Here is a 21,280-nt window from a genome sequence, read left to right as displayed (position 1 = left end):
CAAATCTATGAGGCATTTCCCACAATAATGATGGCGTGGAAGTTGTTGTTTTTAAGATATTTCTTGCTTTCTTAGAACCAAAGTCAATTGGAGTTGTGGATGTTCCATCTAGGTTTAATAATGAAGGATTTGTCCACATCTTGTATTCTTCTTAAGCTTAGATCTCTTTTTCCTTTTTTTTTTTTCAATCCTTATTGTGCCCTTGGATGGCCTAAATATATGGTGGACAAAAATTTAATATGAATTCAAAGAGTTGAGTGAGTGGAGAATTATCAAATTCGGTGAGTGATTTTTACAAGCATTCACATGAGAGAAATGATAATAATGATGAAGTGGTCAATACATCCAACCATCACATATTCACAAATAATAAATATTTGATTTGATATATTATTAAATTTTATAAAAGAAAAAATTTATAAATTAATACATCTTGATATGATATATCAAATTATCGAAACTCGATTTTATAAGATTTTTGTATAAATCTAACTGAATAATTTTATATACAATCGTAAAGTACATAAATATTGTATAATTATTTTAAAAAAAATGAAATTTATTAATAAAAAATTAATTTTTTTATGTTAATTATATATATATATATATTTTTAAAACGGTTATACGACAATTTCTTTACTCAATCTAATTACAGCCCTACGAATACGTGTAGTAGTTAGAAGTGAAAGAAAAAGTGGGAAACTATCAAAACATGTGTCAAGAATGGGATTCGAACCCATGCCCTTTCGGACCAGTACCTGAAACTGGCGCCTTAGACCAACTCGGCCATCTTGACATACTCCTTACCCGAGTGTGGCAGTTATAATTAGGTAAAAACTCAATTTCATGTTCTTCTTCAAAACCTCTACGTGAATCTCGTCAGTCCTTTCTGTATGAATCCAAATGAATTTTCTCATCGGCCAAAACTTGGGGAAAAAATTCCCGAGTTTCGCTTCCAGACTCGTATCCTCGCTTGCCGTTATTGAAAACTCGTCAAATTTTCTCGCCGAACATGGACAAAATCTCATTCCTTTTGACCCGTTTCACTTCTTCCGTGAGCATAGAAAATCAGGAAAGTGTAGCGTCAGAGTTGCAAAAGTTGTACATACCCAGTTGCTCAAATCAGCTGCATTACACTCTAACATCTTTGTCGCGAACTCTTTACTGGACTGGTATTGTAAATACGCGGGCATGGTTGATGCACTCCTGTTGTTCGATACAATGGCTAGCCCAAATGTTATTTCATGGAATATCCTTATTTCGGGTTGTAATCAAGATCATTTATTCGAGGATTCGTGGAAGATTTTCTGTAGGATGCATTCATTGGGTTTCGAGCCCAATGAGATTACCTATGGGAGTGTTCTTTCAGCTTGTACTGCTTTTCAGGTCCCTATATTCGGTAAGCAGGTCTATTCACTTGCTATGAAAAATGGGTTCTTTTCGAATGGTTATGTTCGGGCTGGAATGATAGATTTGTTCTCGAAAAATTGCAGCTTCGAGGATGCCTTGCGGGTGTTTCATGATGTTTTCTGTGAGAATGTCGTCTGTTGGAATGCTATTATTTCTGGGGCCGTTAAAAATGGAGAGAACCGGGTTGCTTTGGATCTTTTTCACGAAATGTGTTGTGGATCGTTTCTGCCAAATAGTTACACATTTTCAAGCATTTTAGGTGCTTGTGCTGCTCTTGAAGAACTTGATGTCGGAAAAGGAGTTCAAGGGTGGGTGATTAAATGTGGTGCAGGAGATGTCTTTGTGGAAACTGCTATAGTTGACTTGTATGCCAAGTGCGGACTTATGGGAGAAGCTGTTGAAGAGTTCTTGCAGATGCCGATTCGAAATGTGGTTTCTTGGACTACGGTTATCTCTGGTTTTGTGCAGACGGACGATTCTACTTGTGCCCTCAAGTTTTTCAAAGATATGAGAGAACTAGGTGTAGAAATAAACAACTACACTGTCACCAGTGTAGTTACTGCATGTGCTAAGCTGGCCATGATTGAAGAGGCAATCCAAGTCCATTCCTGGATATTAAAAGCTGGTTTCTATTCGGATGCAGCAGTGGGGGCTGCTTTGATCAACATGTACTCTAAAATAGGAGAGTTTGATCTATCTATGTTGGTCTTCAAAGACGTTGGAAGTCTAAAGAATCCCGTTGTCTGGGTTGCAATGATATCTGCTTCTGCTCAGAATCAGAATCCTGGAGAAGCACTAGAAATATTTCGGAAGATGTTACAAGAAAGCCTGAGACTAGATAAGTTTTGTATTTCTAGTCTTTTGAGCGTTATAGGCTGTTTAAACTTGGGGAGACAGATCCATTGCTACACTCTTAAAACCGGATTAGTCTCTGATGTTTCAGTAGGTAGTGCGCTTCTCACAACGTACTCAAAGAGTGGTAGTTTGGAGGAATCCCACAAAGTTTTTGAGCAAATTCTTGAACGAGACAATGTTTCATGGGCTTCAATGATTGCTGGTTTTGCAGAACATGGATGTGCTGATCAAGCCATTAAATTATTTGGTGAAATGCTGCTTGAAGAAATTGTACCTGATCAGATGACCTTAACTGCAACCTTAACTGCATGTTCTGCTCTTCGTTCTTTACAGAAAGGTAAAGAAATTCATGGTTATGCTCTTCGTATTGGAGTTGGGAAAGATGTAGTTGTTGGTGGTGCACTTGTGACCATGTACTCAAAATGTGGAACCCTTGAATTGGCAAAAAGTGTGTTTGATATGCTACCTCAAAAGGACCAAGTTGCACGCTCTTCTTTGATTTCAGGTTATGCCCAAAATGGATACATTGAAAAGGCCCTTATGCTGTTCTTTGATATGCTCATGGCTGATTTGGCCATTGACTCTTTCACGGTTTCATCTGTGTTGGGTGCCATTGCACTTTTGAATAGATCAGATATTGGAACTCAAATGCATGCCCTCATCGCAAAGATGGGTTTGGATTCAGATATTTCTGTTGGAAGTTCACTGGTGACAATGTACTCAAAGTGTGGAAGCATAGAAGAATGCCGCAAAGCATTTGATCAGATAGAGAAGCCTGATTTGATTGGTTGGACGGCTATGATTGTCAGCTATGCTCAACATGGGAAAGGTACTGAGGCTTTAAGGTTATATGACCTTATGAGGAAAGAAGGAATTAAACCAGATTCAGTGACCTTTGTTGGGGTTCTATCGGCTTGTAGCCATAATGGATTGGTTGAAGAAGCCTATATCCATCTTAATTCGATGGCAAAAGACCATGGGATTGAACCTGGTTATCGTCATTATGCCTGCATGATCGATCTTCTTGGTCGGTCAGGGAGATTGAAAGAGGCTGAAAGCTTCATTAATGACATCCCTATCAAACCTGATGCTTTGGTTTGGGGAACCCTACTGGCTGCCTGCAAAGTACATGGAGATATTGAGCTTGGGAAGCTAGCAGCCAAAAAGGTTATGGAGTTAGAGCCATGTGATGCTGGAGCTTATGTTTCCTTCTCAAACATCTGCGCGGATGTGGGCCAATGGGAAGAAGTCCTGAAGATTAGAAGCCTGATGAAGGGAACTGGGGTGAAGAAGGAACCTGGCTGGAGCTTTGTGTGATGTTGCCATGAGTGGTGAGTCTTGATGTTTGGAGATTTAGATCTTTCAGTGTTATATCCTTGTAAGGTTCAAATGGAATTGAAACCCTTACAATTTGGAGGGCCAAGAAAGTTGATGGATGTCTCATGAGAAAGTATAGCAACAAGGACTGATTTTAACTAATGAGAGGTTGTGCTCTGTCCAAAAATGCATACTGGTGAGACATGCCTTAAAGGGCTTTTGTATTTTTTTTTTTTTCAATTTTCTCCTTATTCAGCATTTTTAGTTTGTATATTAACTGTGGTAGATGGGGTTTGATCTCGTGTTCTTATTCCTTCCCTTTGTTTTAATCTTTTCAGTTTAGAGCCTACAGACATCTATATTCTTTTTCAATTTCGTATTCCTTGGGGACTAAAAGTTAGATGACAGCTAGACTAATATTCTAGGGTGAAGCCCAACTTTCTTGATCAAATGTAGAAATATTTTCACTCATGACACATTAATTTGCTGATATATAGCACTTCCTTGCAGTACAACTGGTCTATATCTCACCAAGACCAGCATTAAGCTCACCTTAAATCTGGCTGATCTGATGATAACCTGCGGAAACCCCAACGGATTGGACACTTGATATAAAAGGGGTGACTCAGAGACCCGCTTGGGCTAGAGGAGCTTGTCATACTGTGTACACATGTAAGTCCTTGAGACCCATTGTATTTATGCTCCTTGACTCTAATCTTGGTATACAAACATGCAAGTTGGTGTAGGCGTATGTTTACTTCGGGGCATCATGTGTCTCATACATGTCCACCCTATACCATTTTATATCTATGTTCCACAAGCTACCCCTTTTAATATATAATCCTTTCTACTTAACATTTGACAATGACGGCCAAAGATGGAGGCGCAGGGAGCTTTGATGAAGCCTGCCTCTTTTAAAAGACAGCTTAAATGGGGGCTGTTAAAACACTGATTTTAACTTGTGTAACTACGTCAAATTGCATGATCCTGCAAAATGACATTACTAAGCTTTCTTTATAAAATATTCAACTCAATACCATAATGACTTTATGGATGAGCTTCCTATTCTATTGCTCAATATTTTACATCTAGGTCATAATTTTAGCGGTCTCATCCCAATACTAGCTGATTATGATGGTTTTAGTATACTGAATGCATAGAGAAACGGGTTCGTGTCAACGACAACATTGTTAATATTACAATTATATCTTATTGCATTATATCTTGTTGCTCCAACTGATGTTGGGCCTTTCCATGACTTGCTGGTTTCTGTATCTTCAATCTTATTCCACAGATTTAAAATTCTTTTATGCTCAATCAATGTGGCTGCATTCTACTACGCTGCCGTGCATCTTGGTAATACCCTGTCATAGAATCAGGCCCAAAGGGCGAAAAGTCTACATGTATTCTTTACATGATTTTTCCTTTTTGATTACAACAGTTTTTATATTGCACTTTCTCACTACAGCTTGCTCCTCTTTATGTGTTTAATGGGACTTTTTTTTTTTTTTTTTTTTTTTTCTAGTTTTTGTTTTTCTTTTTAACTCATTTGTAGTCTGAATAGGGATATTATCTATCAAAGGGCTGAAAGAACGAAAAGATACAAAGATAATAATTTAGGCAAGGATATTCACCAGAGTTTGATATGCTCTTCTTAGTTCTTAGCATGTGGTTGCTCTTGCTTTTGGATCAGAGAAGAGATGAAGGACTAGCACTGCAGAAAACAATGTTTAGGGGAAAAAGAGTTTCCAAATTTTGATTATTGGGTTGGGGGGGGGGGTTTGGAGTAAAGAGAGAGAATAGATATGGATGTATGGTGTTTTGAAAAGACAGACAGTTATTATAGAATACATGTATATTTTAACTGAAGTGTATTTTCCCCTGTTTTCTTTAACAAGACATGGTGTTTAGTTGTCCCAAATAGAGATTTTTATGTTAAATTGGAGGTTAAATATTAAATCGATTCATAGATCTTGATTCGATTGCAATCCCCAGATCTTCAAAATGATCATTTTATTTGTGTCATGTGGATTAGTTGCAAGTTTTGCGAGTTGACTATCAATTGATCATGTCTAATCGATGCATCTTTATCGTGATAAAGCCTAACCTTTTTAATTTAATTTTTTATTAGATTTGTACCAAGTTTGAAAGTCGTTTAAACAAATCCAATCTCATGCTTCCGTGAACCATTTTAATTGTGGCTTAGGTTGGGAACCCTCATCGGTGGATTTGGTCAAAGTAGTAGGACTGGAAATTTGTGACAACTTCAAATTCCAAAATGAATCTAACGTGACATTAAAGATGTTAGAGCTTGGGTTGATCGGACTGGAAAGTATGAGCAATTCCTTTGTAAGAAATTATATGACTAGTCATAGTGTGCATAAGCGTCGTGTACTCTTTTTTAATAAAATAAATAAATATGAGATCTACATGAAAAAATAATTTTTTTTTTAGTGGATTTTACTCTTTTTTTAAAGAAGTGCGTTATGCTTACATAATTTATGATTGTATCAATACTCTTACTTCATTTGCTAGCTTTTGTTTTGTTTTTTTGGTTTTTTTTTTTTTTTTTTTTTTTTTTTTTTGACGATTTCATATATTTTCCTTATAGGTAAGAAAAGTTTTGTTGAGGACAAGTAAAAATGCATAGTCCAAGTACACAGGATATGTATAAATGCAGAAACTTAGTTACAAGTTTGAAACTCGAGAAGGAAAAGGAAAAGACGCGGGGGAGGGGCATGAGCAATGACGGAACTAGTAATTGTGTTGAGGGGGCTCAACTTTTTTACTATGCGACACCTTTTTGTAAAAAATAATGTTAGATATAGTTGTAGGATGTGTAAGTTTTACACACTCTATTTGAAAAAAAATGAAAAATTAATTTTTTTATGTGGGTCCTAGACTTACCTACTTTTTCAAAGGGAGTGGGAGATGCTTGCACATCTTATAATTGCCAACATCATTTTTCTTATGTAAATTTAAAAAAATATATTGAAAAATTATAAAAATATAACTACATATAAAATTATATCTCGGTAATTTGCTACATACACATACAATAAAATTCTAAACACAACTTAATATATGTTTTAGATTCTAACGATAATATTTCACGAAATAATATTTATCCATTATTATTTTTATTCATGTAAACTATTAAGGGATCTTTTAGAATATCATCTTTTGTTCTAGTACGTAAGATATTTTATCAGATTTCATGCAAAAGTTTAATATTTTCATATCACAGTAAAGATATAATGTTATAATTGAGAGTTTAAATAAATTCTTTTTCTTGCTTAATGAAGTATAGATGATAAAATCTCTCAGTTATTTTTTATATAGATCATCGATCTTAAATAATTTTTCTTAAATTTCCACTTTAGATTCCATATTAAGAAACCAGCCAATATTGTATATCAAAAAACTTTGGGATTCATATAATAAGCTTATTATCTTTCCTAAACTTAGTTTTAATTTTAATTTTGGGGGGTCACATTCTTGAAAATAAATAATATATAGAAATTAAACAAAATTTTAAGACTAGATATTTCTAGATATATTGAAATTTTAGAAAATTTTAGAGAGCATGTAGAGATTATAAGTTTTTTAAGGGGGCCATTTTCTATATCTATATAATTATGTATAAAATCTAGAGAGTATGTTATATTTTAAAAAAAGTTTGGGAGGGGCCAGGTATAACGTGGGTCCGTCACTGGGCACGAGGGTTGTTAAGGTATGTTTTGTAACCACCTGGTCGGAAATGGAGAAAGAGTCATTTCTAGTCCACGATAGCTGCTTGAGCCTTGGTCAGTGTCATTTAGAACTCACGATGGCGATCTAGTGAGTAGTACGATGCACGCACGTACATTCATTGTAGTAAATATAATAACAAATATAAATAAAGAATGAGACACACAAATTTACATGATTCAACACAGGGCTTACATCCAAGGGTCATTTGGAGGGGAAAATCCACTATAAATGGGAGTATTTTACAACCTCATGATCTCTCATAGCTTACTGTATAAATGGGGTCGATAACCCCTATTGCGTAGAGAAAATAATAAAACTGATACTTTTCGTCTAGAGGCTAAAGAAGCTCTCTCATGGAGTTGCCTTGTTCAAGTCTCCCCCCCCCCCCCCCCCCCCCCAAAATATCTATTCTCAAATTCCTTTTATTCTTGTCGATGGTTGGTTAGAAAATCAGCTTTATGTTGCTTATCTCCTTTTCTGTCACTTCATTTCTTTCCCTCTTACATCTTTTCCCTTTTTGTCTCCTCATTTCCTTTACTCTCTCTTCCTATAGCATCTTGATGTACCTTATGGTGAACGGGGACTGATTCATTTGGACCTGGGATATTTTATCCCTTTCAAGTAGACATGAGAAAAGACAATAAAGAAAAACATGTGAGATCCCTTAATTTCTCATGTGGTTTTCTATATATAAATATATATATATATAGCTAATCTCAAAATTGTACATCGAAATGCATCGATATCAAAATGTTTTGTTCCAGTATTTAAACTAGAATAATCACCATAAAGAAATTTAAAACATTGAGGTAAACTAACACAAATGAGAAGTGCTACAACCAAAAAAAAAAAAATTTACAAAATAAACCTACAAATTGATGTATTTTCGTGAATACGTTATATTTATTTTATAATAAAAAATAATTTTACAATTTGATATACCACGTCTGATGAATTTAATTTTATAATTTTTTTTTACGACTAAAGCAAGAAATGATACACAGGCATTTTATGCATAAAGACATAATTTGGGACAAATAATAATAAAAAACCTAAACATAGTCAAGTTGGCTCATGAATTATGCACCCCTATCTACCTAGCAAAATGGGGCATTTTTGTGTAAAATGAAACGGTGCATTTCACCCTTCCTCACCCTTATCTTCCTTACAATAGCGAAACCTTAACCCATCTACCTCTCATCCATGATCACAGAACCCTAAACAAGGCACGAACAAAAGTGAACCCTAACCTAAAATTTTATCTCTCTCTCTCTCTCTCTCTCTCTCTCTCTCTCTCTCTCTCTCTCTCTAATTTTGCGATTGAGCATGTGGGATGTGAAAGTTACATGATTAGCAAATATCATGTATTGGGCATTTTTGTTAATGTTAAGTATTTAATTTGTAGTTTTGCTATGAATTTTTGGTCAAACTCTTATTGTTTGGGTATGAGGATGGTTACACGATTAGGTGGAATCACGTATTGTGATACAAAGTTTCATTCCAATTAGTACAAAGATGGAATGTGGGATTCTAAATTTAGACATTCATCCATTTGCCAGTAGTACAGCTATGAGATTTCATATTCTTGTAGTCTGTTCTTGTTGTTTAGCTTGACCCTCTAACTTTGTTTATAGTGTTGACTAGGATTCACCATGTTTCGGTATTTGGTTAATAAGATATTTTGTTTCACTCAAAACCATATAATATGCTCTATATGTAAATCAATAATGATAGTTTCATTCAATTGTAACCACTACTATTACAACTTGATTTTTCCCCATTCATGTTTGTTTAGTAGGGGTGTACAGAAAACTGTCAAACTAACCTCTACAGACAAAAATTGACCACTGGACACCAAAATGGACGAAGAACCAGTCAGCCGGCAGTAGAAAATTATGAAAACCGACTTCAATCGGCTCGGTCCCTGTTCGACCCTACAGAAAACCGCTGAACCAACCGACCATCTATATTTATATAACTTTTATATATACCTTACACAAAACAACACCATGTCATATGAAACAGCGTCATTTTTTTTAAATGTTTCAAAAAAAAATTAAAGCATCATTTCTCTCAATCTATGGGTTAGGGTTACTCCCCCCTCCCTTTTTCTTTCTTCTTCCATTCTTCGTCTCTCACTCTCTCAGATTGTTTCAACGCCACCCCCCCCCCCCCATTTTCTCTCACTCTCTCACTCTCGTCTCTCACTCCCATTCAACGGCGTCTCCGTGAGTCATGACTTCCATTCAACCCCAGTTGCCGCAGACGAACCCTCACGCCTCTGTGACTCCCGTGAGCATTCTTATCTCTTTCCCTCTCATATATAAATTATATATATATATTATATAATCTGTGATTGTTAATCCCTTTATGGTTGTATAACTTGTATCATTTTTTTTTTGGTAATGAGGACATTGTTATTAACTTATTATTATGTATCTTAATATTTTTTTTTTTGTTTTGCAAGAGCATAACCATTTTTTTTTATGTATCTGAATCAAGATTAAATGAGGTTGTAACTCTTTAAAAAATCCTAATGAAATATGAAGAGAGTGTGTAGTTAGGAAATGTGAAACGTTTATGATTGACTTGATCAACACCACCTATGGCTTCACAGAGTCGAACAGTACTGCTATTGTGAATTTATGGATTTGTCTAATGTTTATGACTCTGTATGTATCTAATATATTTTTAGAATTTATATCGATGCCCGTGAGCATCTAATATATTTTTTGAATTTGTCTATAACTCTGAATGTATAAAAATACACTATGTCTATGACTCTGTAAGTTTAAAAATAGTTCATAAGGAAAGATGAGTGAACAACCTAGATTAGAGTCTTAGACTTGTGATGTTTGCCATGTTGCAAACTAGCTACTGTGTATAGGATCATATAAATTATAAACATATAACATTTATATTTTGTTTTATATATTAGATGGATTCTTCTTCGTCCCCGATTGATGTTGATACAAATGAACCTCAACCAACAATTAACTTGGAAGATGATATGAGGGAGACCCAAACATCAAAACCCCCTAGTGCCCCTACCAGTGGTACTTGTCCAATATCTAAGAAACGGAAAGGGACAGACAAATCGATTATATTGGATCACTTTATGAAGATGGAGGGCTGTCCTGTAGATGATCCGAATGCTAAATGTAATTATTGTGGCAAGATGTACGCTTGCCACTCAAAGAGGAACGAAACTTCAACGATGCAAAATTATTTGCCTTCATGTCATAAAAATCTTCATAAACGTGGACCTTTAGATAGATACCAAAAAATATTGATAGATGAGGCATCACCTGAGGAGAGGGTTGGAGAGAGTGATAGTAGTCTATTAAGGACTCTTGTAACTCACAAATATAGTGAAGTGATTGCGAGGTTGGCTATTGTAGAAATGTTAATTATTGATAAAATGCCATTTAAGGTTGTTGAAGGATAGGGATTTAGAAAATTTGCTTGGTCTCTTAAACCTCGGTTTAAAGTGTCATGTCATGTCACAGTTGCAAGATATTGTAGGAAGTTATATGGAGTAGAAAAGGGGAAACTTAAAAAAGTGTCCAAAGATGGTGGCATGATGATTTCGTTAACAACAGATACATGGACATTGATACAGAATTTGAATTATATGTGTCTAACTGCCCACTTCATTGATAAGGATTGGAAATTGCAGAAAAAATAATTAATTTTTGTTTAATCCCTAATCATCGAGGGGACACTATTAGGAGATATGTTAAGTCATGCTTGCTTGATTGAGGCATTGATAGAATATTTACTATAACTATTGATAATACAAGTTCAAATGATACTGCAATTTCCTATTTGAAACAGTTTTTGACAAAGAATGTGTTAGGGGGTAAGTATATGCACATGATATGTTATGCTAATATATTGAATCTTATTATGAGTGAGGATTTGAATGAGTGCAATGATGCCATTACAATGGTTAGAAATGCAGTTAGATATATGCGCTCATCCCTACAAGATTAGACAAGTTTAAGAAATGTGTAGAAAAAGAAAAAATTGATTGTAAGAAAATGTTGTGTCTTGATGTACATATACAATGGAACTCAACCTATTTGATGTTGGAGGCGGCTGAAAAGTTTGAAAAGGCTTTCAGAAAAATAGAGAGTGAGGATTATAATTTTCTCTCTTACTTTGATGATGGGCACATGGGACCTCCTAAAGATAGGGAGTAGGAGATAGTGCGGGTGTTTATCAAGTTTTTTGAGATGTTTTATGGAGCTACTACTAGATTTTCTAGATCTTTATATGTGACAACCAACACCAGTTTTTTAGATATCACAAGAGATTTGTGATCTCCAAACTGAATTGATTATGTTGAGCGAGAGTACTAATAGTTGTTTGAGAAGTATGGTCATACATATGAGAACCAAATACGATAAGTATTGGAGGTCATTAGATAGGATGAACTTGTTCATGTTAATTGCTGTTGTGCTTGATCCACGAAGCAAGTTAGGACTTCTTACTTTCCACTTGAAGAAAATTCATGATGAGTTTCGTGCTAAGGAATTGGTCTCGAATGTGAGACGGGTATTAGCAGATTTGTATGCAGAGTATAATGCTACATTCGGTTCCACCATGAGTACCCAGGTTCCTCAACCCCTTCTAACATCTAAATCCATGAATGAAGGTGATGGCAAAGTTGAGACCAAATGGTTCTAGGAGTAGTATAGGGCATCTTCCGCCATGGGATCTAGTATTACCAAAACTGAAGTGGATCGATATTTATCAAATGGTTGTGAGGCACTTAGCGCATCGTTTGACTTGTTGACTTGGTGAAAAATAAATGAGGCTAACTATCCTATACTTGTGAGGATTGCATGAGACTAATTGACCATGCTTGTTTCCATGGTTGCATCTAAGTCAGCATTTAGTACGGGAGTTCGTGTGCTTGATCCTTTTCGGAGTTCGTTGGTTTCGAGAACTATTGAGACACTTATTTGCACTCAAAATCGGTTAAGGCATTTGTCAACACTCATTGATATCCAGGAGGCTATGGATAGTGTGGAGAGTTTCGTAGTAGAACCAGGTAATATTTTCTTTGTTTTCATTGTAATTTAATTTAAGTATTTTTCATAATCTGAATTCACTAACATTTGATATTTTATTCTTATTTATTCTTATAGAGTTGGCTACACAATCGAATGTGATAACTATTGACAATTGAAGATTGAAGGCTAGAAATAGCAATGAGCGAACATGAAGATAGATTTATTTATTTTTGCTAAGTTTAAGTCTTTAAGACAATTTGTTTTCATTTATTTATGTTATTGTTTTACTTTTATTTTGCTATGCTTAAGACAACTTGACTTGTTTTGTAAATTTATAATATGTAATACTAAACATCTAGTGCAGTTATTTTTAATTATGTAGTAAGTAATATAGTTATTAGTTACTAGTTAGTAGTTAGTAACTTAGTAGTTACTAAATATGATGAATGATTGATGAATTTACAAGATCTTGGATGATGAATTGAAAGATCTTGGATGATGAATTGAGAAAAAAAAAAAGACCAATAATATAATCTGCTGTGTAAAATAAAAAGTCCAAAAAAGGGGCCCAAACCACCAATCGTGAACCAGCCGGTTTTTCCCCCCTTCCATGGTCGGTGTCAAGCGGTTTCTAGGCATAAATACATATTTCGGTCGGTTTCGGTTTTTCCATAAAACCAAACCGCCTAGGTCGGTTTTCAGGCCTAGTGTTTAGAATATAGAAAATACTATTGCTGCATCATGCATTGATCTTCTTCCTAACGTGCCCACCTGCTTTTGCCATGCGTATTTAATATCCTATTATGTTTATTGGCTCAAGCCTTCTCTTTATAATTGCTTTGTCAAACAATATAAGATAGGAATCATTAAGCTATCCATGCCTTCACTGATAAAAAGCTAGGCTTTATCAAGGAAGTAAAATAACAGTGTGGTTAAATTGTAGAAGAAAAAGGTAACATGCTAGTCTTTAATTCATCATTACTTTCCCTAGTACCATATTTTAGTCATTCACGCAAGCAAAACATGCTAAGTAGAAGTGAACTAATTTTCTTAACAAATTTAATTTTCTTCATTAAGTGACAGGTTTGGAATGGTATCGTCAGTTTCATCACCTTCTCTTACTGATCACTCGAAGAGGAATAACCTAACATGCATATGCAGTCATAAAGCTCTACTTAGATTATCAAATAGGTGATTATTCTTTGAGTGTCCAAAGTACAATACATAAGTATAACGTATTTTCAGTGTAATTAAACGTTTCATGGCATACCCATTCTTTGTTTGTACATAATCAAGGACTACCATGCTACAAGTATTTCAAATGAGCAGATAACAGTGAAGGTCATGAACAAGAAATTGCAAAGATAGAAGCTCTGTTTTTAAGAAATGAAGAAGAGCTTGAAAAAAGAGAGGAGCAAATTGTGAAGAGGGAGTTGCGAATTCACAACAAACAAGTTAATATTGAAAGACAACAGGCAAACATTCGGCATGAACACACACTACTTCTTGTGTATTAGGTTATTACCATTTTAATATCATTCTACTAAATACAATCGAAATGAAGCCTTGCTTAATGAGAGCTTTGTACATTGTATGTAGGGGACTATTTCAATAGTTGTTTTGTATTTTGGAACAATTAGTAAAATTTCAAGTTAGTGTTGAAAATGTTCAATTGAAAAAATTTCAACTTAGTGTTAAAAATGCTTATTTTGGAACCTATGGTTGAATTTCAAGTTCTTGAGCGGTCTTGATGGATTTGTTCATATAGATAGCAGCATTTTTTTCATGATTATGAGGCTTGGGAAAATGCAAATAACATGATTGGAAAGCCATGCATAAAAGAAAACAAGTTCCGATGTGTCTTTGCATTTCAAGATCTCATTACATATAACATTTCCTAGACATGTTACTTCAACATTTCTCAGCCCCTAGATTGGAATAAGGAAATTGTGCAATTCCCATCACCTTGTTAAATGCTTTATGCTACAGAGCTTCATCACCTTGTCACAATTTAGAGTTTATCACAAGCAGATTTTAATCCTAAATCAATGGAAAACATACCATTATTGACCCTTAATCAAAACTGGTAAATGCTAACTTCTTAGGATAGGTTAAATTACTTCTTTGCCTAATACCAAAATATCATCAACATTTTTACAATACACAACATAGTACATATATATTTTTTGCATCACAATCTGGCTAATCCCATCCCCATTACCCAATTGTGTTATACTGTAATCAGTTGCTCATATATTATTTACAATCCAAAATACACTCAATACATCTCCAAATCATAAACCAAAATCCCCATCTAGAGCTGGCTATGTTCCATCCACCCCAAGTAGCATCTATGAAGATAATATAACATAATTTATTAATTATCCACTAGATTTAAGTTCATGCCAACACCAAAATATCAAAACAGAGTTGAAACAAAATGGAATCATTAAATACACTTTCTTGAGTCGCAATCACTGGTTCGCCAAAATGGATTGCACTAGACTTAAAAAACTTGAGGGTATCTTCTTTTTATATCCTTCCTCCATCGGTTTAATATGTACTTCTCGGGCAACGTACAAACTCAGTTATTCTTCAAAATGGCAAAAACATGTGTACACAAGATACCTCTCATCTCAAACAATCCACATGAACACTTCACCTTGCACTCAACCTTATTAAAATGTACAGAATGGGTAACCTCCTTTATAAAATCATCAACATGAACTTCATCTTCTACATGGTACGTTACAATTACACTGTTCTTTTGTTTTAGAACTGGAAGACAACCAAGCATCCCTATTACTTGTTACATTTTCTCTTGAAACATGTACAACTTCTGAAACACTTTCTCTAGTGGAGAGGTAGATACAACTAGGATTATGACGTTGAATGATTGAAAATCTGTCCCATTTTCATTTTTAATCTTCTTCCTCAATATATTATCGAACTAGTCGACAAACTCTTTTAAGTTTGTCCTAGCATGAACATACTCATCGAAAAAAATATTCTTACTTTTACTTCATTGGGTTGTACTTATTTCAGTCGAGAAAAAATCTTTAAGGAATTTTGGTGCCCAATAGGTATGCTCAGTGTATAATGATTGCAACCAAGCATGCTCCTGCAAGTTATATGTCATAATTAACACATCCCAACATTCTTCAAACTCCTCAGTGATCCAAAATTCATAAACACACTTGAGCAACTGACTTTTCAACCTGATTTTGTATGTACTGTGGGAGCCCAACTTCTCAGGTACTTTTTTTAGCATGTGCCATAAGTAAAATCTATGTCAACTATTTGGAAAGGCAATAGCAATCGCATTTTTCATTGTTCTATCTTGATTTCTGATAATAGCCTTTGGGGCTTTACCATCTATTCAATTCAACCAAGTTTCAAATAACCATGTAAGCGTTTTGGTATCCTCACTAGAGATCAATCATACCCCCCCAAAGGATTGATTGGCCATGGTGGTTTATACCCACAAATGGTACAAAGGGAATCTTATATCCGTTAGTCAAATATGTGGTGTTGAATGTGACGACATCGCCAAAATATTCGTAGGCTGCCCTACTCTATGCATCTGCCCAGAAAACATTATTCTACCTTCTGTCATTATCCAAATTCGTTAGTGAAAAAAATTACACATTCTTGTATTGCATCCTAACAAAATACTCATAGAAGGCTCCAGCACCACCTTTCCTAACTCGAAGGTGACCTGCCTTATCAATGTAATTATGACAATCTTTCTTTAAGAACGACAACTTCTCTTACCCACCCACTCCTTGCTCAAGAGAGTCAAAACTCTTATTCATTCGGATTTCTACTAGATCATTTGTATCTAAAACTCTCTTTATAGACCCGCTCACTTCTCTATTGCAGCGAAAAAACCTTAATTTCTATTGGCTTAGACCGTGATTGTGCTCGTTGTGTACACTCAACACTTTCAACATCCCATCAATAAACGTAGCATTTATCTTTACCTTATAATATGTTTTTGGTGTCAAACGTGGTTTCACAACATTTGACTTCGGTTCCATGTCTTTCTTCCATGAGCACAACCAAGTGTGACATATATGATAATTTCATCGTCATAGCACTTACTTGATAAAGTGTTAGAAATGCATACTTAAGTTCCTTAAGTGAGTGATTTGTTACATCAAATAAGAGTTGATTACTTAATTATGCATCATATTTTAGTACATGATGGAAAAGTTATTGATGCTAATATTTTGCACACAAAAGTTTCATATTTACCATTGAAATAACTAAACACTTGTATCTTACTTATACGTTGCAGGGCATTTATGAAAAGAAAGAAAAAAAAAAAGTCTCATGCCATGGAGAAAGAGTGGGACGATAATTTTACGTGGATGCGAGACCTAGAAGTAAATTGAGGAATTGATTTATGGGTTGGAAGAACCCATCTAATGGGAACCAAAATGAGATAAGGAGGTCTGGAACGCACGGATTTGCGGCATAGAGGCAGAACACATATGGGTGCAGGAGCATGCCTAGAAACTATGGGTTGGAACAAAATGGGAATCACGTTTGGACTCAATGCTGGTGCAAATGCAAGCGCTGAACGAATGACTTGCAGGCTGCCAATCAGTGCATGGAGCTACGAATTAGGACATGGATGCACGAAATGCAGAATCACGCACACTGGAGGCTTGAAGTACTGGGCAAACCAAGAGCTGCAAATGAGAGAATCACGCACGCTAGAGGGAAATATAAAAAGGGAATCAGGCATTATGGCAATTTTTTTCTTCTTAGTTTTTTTACTTGGTTTTATTTTTTTGGTTTTTCAGACAGCATTTTTGTTTTGTTTTCATTTTTCTTTCTCTTGGACTTTTTTTTTCCTTATTCTGAGTTGCGGCTTCTTGGTGTTTTAGTAGATTGGTTTTTGCAAATGGGAGTTTTTTTTTTCCTCGCGGCATATTTTATTTTCTTTTGAGGTTTTTTGTTTGGTCTTCATTTTGGGTTTGTCAACATTTGGATTTTTATTCTTTTTTCATTTTCGGATTCAAAGAGAGACTCTTCTTTCTACGTCTACAGCATTATGTTTCCATTTCAATTTTTTGACTATATCTCGAAAGTTACTGTTTACACTTTAGGATTTATCTCATTTTGGGTATTTTCTTAGATTTTAATATGGATTTATTTAGATTAATTTTTGCTAATAGAAATACCATATGTAGCTAATTTCTGAAGCTTAGATTTTGGAATGAGATTTGATTTGTTTTGGATTCTAGTTTAATGCAATATTTTATTGATAAATGTTAGTTTCACTTTATTTTTAATTGGATTCAAATTGAAAATAAATTACAGCTCTTGCTCTTGATTTGTTATTGATATAAGGCACAACAAAAACTTGAAAATTATCAAGACTTTTCTCAGTTGATTATTAATATGTGTTTGGCTAGTAAAATAGTGAATCCCTTAAAGAAATATTGCAAAACATGAGTATAACCTTTTTTTTTTCTTCCGTTTATCAATGTTTTGACTAGATTGTTAATTGAGAAAATTATCTAGGAACTGAAATAAAACGTCCCATGCACAACCCAAGTGTTTATTAATTTGCCTTGTTGGTTGGAAACTTTAATTCCATCTCTGACTTAATTTTGCTAAATTAAATTCATACTTTTTCTTAATTCATCTTCAAGAAGCTTCATGTGTTAAGTTACTAAAAGTGAATTTCACCATTTTAATTTAAGTTTAGTTTTGCATAACATATTCTGTTTTTATACAACCATAACAAAAGCACAAAAAAGATTCTTCACATTGCATTCCATTTTATTTTCATCTCTCACAGTCAACATGTTTTTTTACAATAAAGTTTACAAATGTTTTGATAATCCATTGTCCCTGTGGAATATGATACTGTATTTATCTTTGATACAACTTAACAATTCTACACTTGGAAAAATATTTGAAATCACATCATTACTCATTTGCACACTTATCCCGAAACCACATTATTTCCCATATTTCTTATAATAAGAAAGTAATTATTTGGATTTAAACATCATCCCAACGTGGGCTCAATACTATTGCCCATTTCAGTATGTACTGTATTCTGTGTCCTAGACTCATCGTCATCTTTGGATTCAACAATATTAGAAATAACGGGTGTAGAAAACTTTCAACCTCTCTAGAGTCATGTGTGGCACTTTGAATTTATTCCACATGACTTGAACTTGCAGAATGTAGACCAATTGAAGGGTTAAGTGATGAGTGAAATGTGGGCATTAGATTTCCATGCAGTTTACACCAACAAAACAAGTCCATATTTTTAAATCAATTAGAAACATGGTGAAAAATAAGCATACTACTTAACGAACCAACTTATCACTAGACTAATCCATGTAGATGGGTTGACATCAAGACGAGGAAAAAATGGTGATAACCACACATTTGGCATTGGTGGATGGCAACCATGCATATAATTTGAAAAATCTGGATAAAATGGTATTGGTATCACCTAACATATAAACCAATAATGATTAATCCTCAAGATTTAGTAATATAAATATAAACATTTTTAGAATTTTTTTATTTAAGTATAGACATTATTAGAATAGTCAAATGAATTTGATTTAATGTTCAAAATACCTAGGTTGGTATATTGGTTGATGGATTTCTCGTAGGAGGTATTGAGAAATTTGGATATGATGATCATGCTATCACCTAAGGATTAAAATCAGTCATCTTCAATGAACAAAAATTGAATTTTAACTTTAATTGATGAATACCTGGGTTGATGAATTTGTTGATGGATCTACAGTAGGAGGTGTTAAAGAAGATGTGTGCTCCTTCCCTTTCTCCATCTAGAGAATAATTATCATTAATAATATTAAAAATCACCTTAAACCAATAAAAAAAATCAAGCAAATAATTCAGAATGGAAAAAATCATGCAGATAATTCGAATTTCTAAGATGAGACTGATGAAGTGTTAAAACTATATGATTAAATTACTTAAGTGAATAAATTGTTTAACCAAAAATGATTTAAGTACTTAATTATGCAGTAGATTATGACACTTGAGTAAATTGATAAATTCTAATATTTTGCACTTAAAAAGTTTGAAATGTAGCTGGCACACTCATATTGTTAAGACACACCAAAGTTGATTTTTCCAATTTACCCTTGTATGCTGAAATATTAACTCTAATAACGTAGGGTAATTTTGGAATTAAGCAATCAATTGAGCTGGTCGACAACATACTTGGAAAAGCAGCAGGACCCAGCGTTGAAGTAAAGCTGAGTAGTAACTAGAACTAGGAGACACTCTTATGATGCAGAGCAATGCGCAGCAGATCACGCAGGGAGCTGGTACTCACTCAAACAGCAGCAGCGCTCAACGCATATCAAGATGCATGGAGAAAGGGGCAGTTTTGGCTTTTGGACAAAACTTTTATTCTTCATTTATTTTTTTATTATGGGGGGTTACGATTTTTTTGTTCTTTTTTTCCTTTTCGGCTGGCAGACCTTGGGGTTTTTTTTTTTGTCATGACTTGGTTTTACTTTTAGTAGGTAGGAGGCATAGGGAGTAGCTCTCACTCACTCTTGTTTTCGATTTATTTTTTCCATATTTTTTTTTCTTTTCTTTGTCTAGGTCCTAGACCTTGAGACGGTACTTTCATTTTTTAGTTCATTTTTTTTCATTTGGAGCGGAGCTGTTTTTTTCCTTACTTTACGTTTAGTTTTTTTTTTCCTTTCCAGTTTTTCCTTTCGTTCGGCATTCCTTTCATTTTACAGTTCTTATTTTTTCTTTTTCGTGCAGACCGTGAGGCGGTGGAAGCTCTCTCTCTCAGATTTCATTTTTTTTTTTTTTTTTTATGCTTTTCCTAGTTGTTTTTCATTCTTAGTTGCCTTACCTTTTCGTTCCAAATCTTAGTCGGCAGAGTTTTAGTTTTTATTCTGTATTTATTTTCATACAACAACTTAAAATGTTAGGATTCATCATCATTTTTTAGTATTTTACTAATTTAGAGAGGGTAGACTAGATTTTTGAGCTTGGGATTCAATGAGTAACCTATTACTGTTTTGGAGTGGATTTTCTTCAATGTTATGTGATTTCAATGATTAACTTGTTAGATGATATTTCAGTTTACATTTAGAAAGGATTGAAGTTCTTTGTTCTTGGTTTATATTAGTTGTAGACGTAAATGCATAATTGATACTTGAATAAGTAACAAGACTTTGATGACTTTCTTTCACTATTTTACAATTGTTATATAATCTATCAAGTAGTTTTATTAGGTTAAAAATTGGGATTCATTATTATATTATAGGACCATGACTTCTAAGAATGGGAGCATGGTTGAGAGAACATGAAAAGAGAAGTAAATCCATCTCTAAATCAGTGAGTGAAAATTACATCCCAAGTGTTTGTTCTTTTATTTCTTACAAGTTTAATTCATTTGCTACACACTTTCTCTAAGTTTCTTAGTTTTAATAATTTTAAAATCATAGATTTATTTTTATTTTCAGTTTAATTCGAGCTTGAACTTCCAACACAACCACTAATCATACTCTTAATTCAGTCTACACTTCCTTAGTAAATAATCCACATTTTAGTTCAAGACTTTCTTCTTTTCAAAATTTCTTGTCACCATAAACGTCAATATTTTATCTTATGATTATAAAAGGTTTGCTTAATTCTCATTATCCCTGTGAATTAGATCTTGGGATTTACCCTTGTATTACTTTGACAGCTTCTACGCTTGGAAGAAATAATTATAGGTTGATCAAATTTTCGGCACAGTTGCCGAGGACAACTGGTGTTTGTCAAAGCATTCTCTTTTTCCTGAGAGAACGTTTTGTGGAGCTGTGAACCTCTTCACAGCCTGGGTGATATCTTTACCTCTCATTTTACTTGTTTACTTTTATCTTATTTTGTGCTGAACTTGCATGTCT

General features: G+C 34.2%; 1 protein-coding gene and 1 non-coding gene across 9 annotated transcripts; one reads left to right on the top strand and one right to left on the bottom strand.

Moving 5' to 3' along the window:
• Positions 1 to 715: 715 nt before the first annotated feature.
• TRNAL-CAG lies at positions 716 to 796 on the bottom strand. The gene has a single exon. It is a non-coding gene; the product is annotated as a tRNA-Leu (tRNA).
• LOC122282568 (pentatricopeptide repeat-containing protein At1g74600, chloroplastic) lies at positions 757 to 6,390 on the top strand. 8 transcript variants are annotated; one of them, XR_006230417.1, is made up of 4 exons: positions 758 to 3,778; positions 4,093 to 4,254; positions 4,877 to 4,938; positions 5,789 to 6,024. XR_006230417.1 is itself a non-coding variant. In XM_043094504.1 (2 exons), exon 1 carries the CDS (start codon positions 904 to 906, stop codon positions 3,580 to 3,582), a length of 2,679 nt encoding a protein of 892 aa, XP_042950438.1. In that variant the 5' UTR covers positions 757 to 903; the 3' UTR covers positions 3,583 to 3,596; positions 4,093 to 5,059. The 8 variants fall into 8 exon arrangements, 1 of the variants encoding a protein (XP_042950438.1); XR_006230419.1 differs by lacking the exons at positions 4,877 to 4,938; positions 5,789 to 6,024 and adding an exon at positions 6,194 to 6,390; XR_006230414.1 differs by having other exon boundaries at positions 4,093 to 4,938; positions 5,789 to 6,025.
• The last annotated feature ends 14,890 nt before the right edge of the window (positions 6,391 to 21,280 follow it).

This window comes from Carya illinoinensis, chromosome 11, assembly GCF_018687715.1.
Source record: "Carya illinoinensis cultivar Pawnee chromosome 11, C.illinoinensisPawnee_v1, whole genome shotgun sequence".
NCBI lineage: Eukaryota > Viridiplantae > Streptophyta > Magnoliopsida > Fagales > Juglandaceae > Carya > Carya illinoinensis.
This window is presented reverse-complemented; position numbering and strand designations above follow the sequence as displayed.

What these genes read in the sequence shown, in the direction of transcription:
- LOC122282568 (XM_043094504.1), top strand. Translation starts at nt 904, where the DNA reads ATGAATTTTCTCATCGGCCAAAACTTGGGGAAAAAATTCCCGAGTTTC.